The 8,197-nt window shown below is 36.7% G+C and overlaps 1 protein-coding gene across 1 annotated transcript; it reads left to right on the top strand.

The window, feature by feature from the left end:
- The first annotated feature begins 5,038 nt into the window (after window positions 1–5,038).
- LOC145087413 (putative E3 ubiquitin-protein ligase SINA-like 9) lies at window positions 5,039–6,562 on the top strand. Its single transcript, XM_079025361.1, has 2 exons — window positions 5,039–5,574; window positions 5,656–6,562. The coding sequence occupies exons 1-2, from the start codon at window positions 5,104–5,106 to the stop codon at window positions 6,304–6,306; spliced, it is 1,122 nt and encodes a 373-aa protein (XP_078881487.1). The 5' UTR covers window positions 5,039–5,103; the 3' UTR covers window positions 6,307–6,562.
- The last annotated feature ends 1,635 nt before the right edge of the window (window positions 6,563–8,197 follow it).

Genomic DNA, 8,197 nt, shown 5'->3' on the forward strand with positions numbered 1-8,197 from the left:
GGCGAGTCGGGTCAACTGAAAGTTGACTCTGACTTTGACTTAGGGCATGATCAGGGGTAAAATGGTCATTTTACCCAAAGGACAGTTAGCAGTGTTTGATTGAGTATGTTGTGGGAGTTGCAGCCGGAGGATTTCCGGAGCAGCAGCAGCAACAGTAGACAGTCAGTTCCCGATCAGATCAGCAGCTACTTCGAGGTGAGTTACCTTCCAGTAGCGGTGGGTCTACGGCCACAATGCCGGCCCACCAGTAGGAGTTATATGTAGATGATTGTCTCCGTGATATTCGTCTAGGGATTACTACCACCTGTGTTATGTTTACGTGCTAGTATGTTATGATGCTATGTGCTAGTGACAGTAGAGGGGAGATAGTCCCCGAGGTAACCGGTCGGTAGGGCCGAAGGGGTAGTTATACCCAGCCATGTTAGATAGATCTGATATTGTGATACATGTTATGTGGTAGTAGTGGAGGGGAGGAATAGTTCCCCAGTATCCGGTCGAGAGGACCGAAGGGGAGGCCAGCACCCAGATATGCTAGGCAATATCCGGTCAAGAGGACCGAAGGGGAGGCCAGCACCCAGATATGCTAGGCAATATCCGGTCGAGAGGGCCGAAGGGGTAGGTCGGGTATCCAGATATGCCTGACCATATATGTATGTTATGAGATTATATGGTATGTGGTACAGTGGGGGAACTCACTAAGCTTCGTGCTTACGGTTTTCAGTTTTGGTTTTAGGTACCTCCTCAGCTAGGGGAAAGGAGCCGGCGCGGTAGCAGCATGTCACACACACACTCTCTGGTTTCCGCATTTACGAGATTCTCTGGGACTTATACTCTGATATTTTGATTGGTTGTATGATTTGGCTTTTAGACATGGTTTACGTTGTGTTATGGTTTGATCAAACAATGTTTTTAATTATTAATGTTTTCTAAAGTAATGTTTTAAAACAAAATTTTTGGACGTGAAAATTGGGTCGTTACACCTTGCATGCATGGGACCGAAATGCAAGATTTTCCATCCAGGGGCTAATTCTGCCAATCACTTCAAATTACCATAACTCCCTCATCCTAAGTCCATTTCCAACGAACCTTATATCCACAAAAAGGTGGAGAGAAGCCCTATGCTCCTAACAACACACCCAAACCTTAAAAACTTCTGAACAAAACCCAAAATCCATAAAAGATTGAGATATCCAATTACGATTATACCCTTGGCCTCCGAAGACACAATCGAACACTTGGATCACTTATAATATGACACCCATATCCGAATTGGGCCAAATCCTTCCTTTCCCAAGGCCCTAAACCTTATGACAACTGATAATTGGGCCGCAGCCCCGAACAACGAAGCAAATCCAGAACTAAGCGTTACAATACTATTTGTAGGAAACAAAGTTTTCAATTTCCCAATTGCAAGGTTTGGGAATTGTTTTGCTATAGTAAGGTTTAAGCGAGAGAACACTCATACATCGTTTCAAATATACAGGTTTAGATTGTAGGGTTTAATAGAACTTAGTCTTGGATATGAACATCTTTGAAATGATTCAACATAGGAAATTCGATATATGGAAATATTATAGCAAGAGATACAAGGTCTTACGAATCGAGTCCCATATGCTTCAGATATAGGATCATTTTCATATGTTATAATATTCAATTGTTCTGATTTTTTCGAATGCCTTGGAAGGGAAAAAGGACTAGAAATTTGTGTGACTAAAGTTGTTAAACAACTGTCAAGAAAATTTTAAGGTTTACCAAAAGATTGGTTGCTTATAGACGGTTAGAAGTATTAATTTGGACAAACCATTATGACATGTTTTAGATTGAGATGATTCTTGGTCATATGGGAATATGGAAATGTTTCCATAGTGGGAGTTGATTATTAAAATCTACATGTGAGTTGGGAACTTTAATGCAAGGAAGATGTTCAACGAGTGTACCTTGAAATTGAGACATCATTACCGTTGAATAGTTTTTAGTAACAAAGTTCCATTGGAATGTTTTGTAATATCGTTGGTTAAGTCTCTGTGACTTTGAAGCCTTGACGTCACAGAATATAAATGCATGTAAGGTTGGAATTCTGACAAATTTAGTGGTGTCACTAGAAATTGGAATTGTGAAATGAGCATCATTGGAATAGTGTCCAGTCGACCTGTTCACGAAGGAAGGACCATAGAGAGACATAGTATGCATGTTTATAACATGGCATGACTGATGTTTAATTCAAATGGTTAGTTGATTACTGATGGTTGAGGGTCGAGGGTATTCCAACCCTATGGTTGATTAGACCAATAGTATGTTGGCATTCCAACCCGATGGTTGAGGACCTAGGGTATTCCAACCCAATGGTTGATTGGACCCATATTATGTTATTTTGTATATGTGTTATTGTTTGTGTGTTGGTACTTTGGGGGAACTCACTAAGCTTTCTACCTACAGTTTTGGTTTATGGTTTCAGGTATTTCTGTAGATCGTGGCAAGGTTAATGTGTGATTGTACACATCCTCATGTTTTGGGGACTTATAATTTCTGGGATACTCTGATAATGAAAATGTTTTGAAAACTATGTTGTATATGACTCTGATTTTAAATAATGTTCTTGGACACAATGGTTTTGTTAACACTTTTTAGGGAAACAGTTGTTTTGAAAAAATTTAAATTTTATTGAATTTTATGGATGTTACACCAAAGTAATTTCAATATCTAATATTTTACAATAATATTGATTTAACTTTTTATAGGTAGATATTGTTTGGTAGATGCGGACTTGCCTCATACAAGTAACTAATGGCACCATATAGAGGTGTTCGATATCATTTAAAAGTAGGCCTGACAATCATGTCGTGTTCGGGTTGGCAGGTCAAAATACACCAACCAGAACACGACCCATTTAACTATACAAGTCACAGGTTGACGGGTTTGGAACATAAACGCATATACGACCCGTCAACCCACTTATTTATACGGGTTCACAGGTTGGCGTCGTGGGTCAGATTTGGGTTCGTGGGTTTGTGGTCAGATTCTATAAATAAAATAGATAATTAAACATGAACAAATTCTAGATGCAAATGAAAATTAAAAACATTCATGAAAACATGTTCAAACTAAAACATTAATACAAACACAGATAAATTCAAGTGCTAATGTAATAGCCACAATTCCCATTTTTTTCTCCCAAATAACAAAGTCGATTCTCCAACAACGTTTTCTTCTTTATGAAGAATTTCAACCTTCAAGTAGAAACAATATGCAAGGTTAAAATACATATAAGCAAAAAATGTATAAATGTCATTAAAAATAACTTATCAAACATCAATACTTAATACAATGATATCCTATCATAGTATCCTACCTTCCTACGAAAAATATTTAATACATTTAAAAAATATATAATTTTTTTTATTAAAATTCTAAATCGGTTGGCGGCTCAACCCGTATGTTTTTTGACAAACCCATGTATGACCTGTTAAATAAACATGTTGATGGGTTAGCGGGTTGAAAAACTCAACCCAAACTCGTTTATCTCATATCGTGTTGTGGGCCGTGTCGAGAATTGACATGCCTATTTAAAAGAGTACTTCATGTGTGCTCCTCAGAATTCAAAAGAGTTGTTTAATCTTCATCATGCTTCCTTACGTAACGCCATTGAAGGAGCTTTTTATGTCCTCAAAAGAAGGTTTCCGATCATTCGAAGTACAACAAAATCATTTTACTCTTGTGAAACACAATCTGCCATATTTTTGGCATGTTGTATTCTACACAACTTTCTACTAGATGAATATCGCGACATAAATCTTGAAGATGAAGTGATGCAGGAGTCTTACATGGACCACAAGAGCAAGAGTGTTGTAATTCAAAAGAAACAGATGGGACTAGTAGTAGTAGGGCAGAGCAACTAAGAAATTCAATTGCAAATGAAATGTGGGCAAATTATTTGACACATTCAAATAATTAAATTAATATGTAAAACTAGTTTCCTATTTATACATTTAGTTTTTCAATTTCACATTGTATTGAAGATTGGTTTTTGAGATTATTTATGTTATTTACCTTCCATATTTTTCATTAGTATTATGTTAAAAGTTTCCAAGAATTTATGTGGTCTAACAATGTATCCTTCTTTTATATTTTTTTTTTCCTATGTGCAAAGTCAAATAGAAACAATTGCAGAAGTTGATGAGTTGTTAGTTACCAGTGAAGTTCATTTGGAGAACCAATACGTTGATGTTGATGGTGACATTCAGGGGGTTATTCCAACTCCTTTTTCACCATAGCAGTTTTAAGTGCAAAGAAGTGTAAGAGTAAAAAGAGGAAACTTGAAGAAGAAGAAGAAGATTTTAACTCAAAGATTATGAAATCGGTTGATAATGTGGTTGTTGATATCAGGGAGTGTGATATAATATTTGATAGAGTTTATCATCGGGAGTATACAGGAGAATTTATTTATAGAGAATGAGAGTTGGTGGGTTTGGAACACCTTGAATTACCGAGCGCTCGAAATTTTTTGGCAACAAATCAAGTAAAAACTAGGACATTATTTAGTTGTCCCTTCATGTACGGATAGATGTCCTCAAACATATGATGGGTGATGGGTGCACGCAATTGAATAAACTTAAGTGATTGCTACTAGATTGATCTTATACGTTTATTCACTTGAAAAATATATTTTTTTGGTAATTTAGGACGAGTTAGTGTTTTTTTTCTCTGAGTTGTTTGTTTTTTCGTTTTGCATCTTGAAAACAATTGATGATTATTACATTGAGCATATCTCTTTACTCGTTTCATGATGTGGCATGCAGTTTTTCTTTTTGCTATTTACTTTATATAAAAAAAAAAAAATCTTTTGTTAATGTTTTGAGGGGAGGAGGAGGAAATGAAAATTAAGGGTATAATTGTCATTTTTTTTTTCATCTAAAATGATTTGTTTTTTTTTTTCCTTTCTTTCGAATTCACGAGCACGAAATAGTTTATCTTTTTTGTTCCCCCTTTTTTTTCTTTAATGAAGTCGGGAGCGGGTGTAAAATTTCGCTATAAATATTTCTTTATTCTTGACAAGAACAGCTGCTCTGTCCCTTTCATATTTTAAAAATCAAGAATCTCAAATCTATGGCGGACAGAAGTCAAAACATGGTCAGGAGGGTTCAAGCTTCGGCCTCAATGGCGTCTGCTGGCGGCGGCCAAGACGAGGCGGAGAATCCAATGGTCAACCGGTCCGATAATAGGCTGCCGCGGTTCTCCCAATCGGCACCGCAGCAGCAGATGTTTCAGCCATCACGAGCGCCACACCGAGTCTGTCCGTCATGTACGGTTGAGGAAGACGAGAATGTGATTCCGCTGGAATCCGATTCCGATTTGGGCTCAGGAGGGACTCCGATGGAAGACGTGGATGATGATGTCTGGATCGAGGATGATTTGGGGCAACATCAGAATTACCATTCTGATAGTGGATATTTGAGTTCTAGCCCGGTTTCATCACCGATCAGAGATCCAAGCAGAGAAATTCCGGTGGTGTTCACCGATCCAGACGTTCTCGATTGCCCAATCTGCCTCGAATCATTATGCTCCCCAATCTATCAGGTAGTTAACAATTCCCCTATTTCAATTCAAATCTGTGAATACACATATGCTCTTGTTTTAACAATGCATTTGCCATTGAAGTGTGAGAATGGGCACATAGCATGCTCCTGTTGTTGCTCGAAATCGAATCACAAGTGTCCTTCATGCTGCTTGCCGATTGGATTCAACCGTTGTCGGGCTATGGAGAAGCTAGTCAATTCAATCACAGTAGACTGCGAAAACAAGAAGTATGGATGCACGGAGCCATTGATTTACCATATGAAAGCTCAGCATGAACAAGTATGTAGCCATACATTATGTTTCTGTCCCCTTTCATCCTGCGGGTTTACCGGTTCTTACGCCAACCTGTACGTTCATTTCCGCACCCATCATTCATCTTCTGCTACTCCTTTCACCTTCAACACCACCTTCAATATTGATGTCAAAAGAGGTCAAAAGTATGTAATTCTTCAAGAAGAGAATGAAAGGGTCATCTTCATCCTCAACCATGACATTCAAAGACATGGAAGAGTTTTGAATGTGGATTGCGTAGGACCAAACGTATTTAGGGCTGCTTTTGGATACAAACTTAGTGTGAGATGCTCGGAGACATGTTTCTCGATGAAGAGTGTACCTGAGGTGAGTGGAAAGTGGGAACAACATACCCCCAACAACAACTATCTAACAATCCCATCTGAGATCTTGAGGTTCACCATAGAATTACGTATAAAGAGAGGTTTTCTGGTCTGGTGATGGGATAGAGTTGGTGAAAAATATAGGGCTGGTGTGCAAGGGAGCATAGATTTTATTAGTTTAGCTGCAGCCATGGTCACCTCGGCTGTTTTTTAAATGAGAAAGCTGAAAATGGAAGTTTTGCCTGTTAACATTACTTGTTAGTTTAGAAGGCACAGGTCTAACGTACATTTAAACTTTTCTTCAAGAAAATGCAACAAGACCCTTACAATGTCTCATTTCAAAAGTGAAAAAAAAGGTCCAAGTTGGTTGTCAAGTTTGTCATGTGTTGTGTTGAGAATGAAACGATTTTTTTATATCTTAGTCGCAGGTGAAGAAACAGTTAAACCTCATAATTCAAGGTTGAAGATACTGATAAGATGATATAAACCGTCTAAATTATTTGCTTGGTTGCACTAACCATTCATCACATCTTACCCGTTAGTAGAGAAATTGGTTGTTCATATTACTTTTTTACTGTCACCAACACTAAAATATAAGTATAAGAGAGAATCATATAGAAATTTGTGATATTGGGGGCGTGTTTGAAGAAAACTAGCTGATAGTGTTAGTTGGAGGCAAAAAGCTTCGGCTTTTATTTATGCATAAATGTTCAACAAAAGTAGTTGTTCGATTTTAAAGTATAAAATTAGATAAAAATCAAACCTAAAAGCATTGAAAAGCTAAAAGCTACAAACAACTATGCTTCGTGTAGAACATGCCATTGAAGTAACTTTTGAATTAAAGATTTTTGTGTAAAATAAAATAAAAGCCTATATTATCGAATGAAGTTTTTTTTTTCATAAAAACTAAAAACTAAAATCTTCCAAAAACTCTGTTCAAAATACACCGTACATGTGAAAATAAAATAAAATTGTATTACTTATGTGTTATATCAATTACCCGATTCCTTTAGAATTTAGTTAAATCACTAATATCAGGATGAGTTTTATCGAGGGAAAAAGAATGCAAATGAAAAATTATTAAGATGCCAATCATGATTGATGAATTATATTAGGTATTTTTTCTAATGAAAATACAACAAAATAATAAAATTTATATAGTTTGTGGTTAATAATTCGTTTGCTTGATATATGATTATATATCATTATTTATAAAATAAAGTTTCCTTTCATATGACACGTAAAACTCCGTAGAACCGAGACATCTAAACTAAGTTTTATTTCCATCACCCACTCTCCAAGTTAAAAATGTTATTAAGATCAATCCCCAATTCATTACGTAACACCCAACCAAATCAGGTAATTTCCTTTCTTGACTCAAAATGTAAATTTGTTGCAAAAATGGTTCTTATGCCGGGTATAGGTCATTAAAAGGTGATGTGGGTGCCTTTGTGTACACAGGACGTACTTGGCTGATGAGCAAACCCAAATATTGAGGGTTTGAGCCATATTTAAACAATCTTAAGTCCTAAAAGCCTTTCCACCTTCAACCTCCATCCTCCTAAACGACCCCTTGTAAACCCTAATCTCCATCTATGAAGTTTTGAGCCTTTTTAGTGTTTTGTGCACATTTTTGAAGGGATGAAGCTCTAAGAAATCAATTGAGAAGTTTCAAGCCTTATGGATCTGGACCTTACATCTCCTTAGTAGAGGTGGCAATGGGTCGAACGGGGTTGGGTTTGGGTTCAACCCACTTATTAATTGAGTTGAAGATTCCAACCCAACCCAACCTTTTTATTTAAATGGGTGGATATTTCCGACCCAACCCAACCTTTCAGATAAATGGGTTGTCACTAGGTTGACCCGTTTATATAATTTTTAACCCAACTTATTAAAAAAATGGGTTGACCCATTTAAAATAAAAAAGTAAATAAATTAATTAAAGATTACAACACTTAAATTAGTTCCAAACTTAATAAAACTTTCAAATTGTAATAAATGCACAATCC

Source organism: Lactuca serriola, chromosome 2 (assembly GCF_051521515.1).
Source record: "Lactuca serriola cultivar US96UC23 chromosome 2, Lser_US96UC23_V15, whole genome shotgun sequence".
In the NCBI taxonomy this organism is placed as follows: domain Eukaryota; kingdom Viridiplantae; phylum Streptophyta; class Magnoliopsida; order Asterales; family Asteraceae; genus Lactuca; species Lactuca serriola.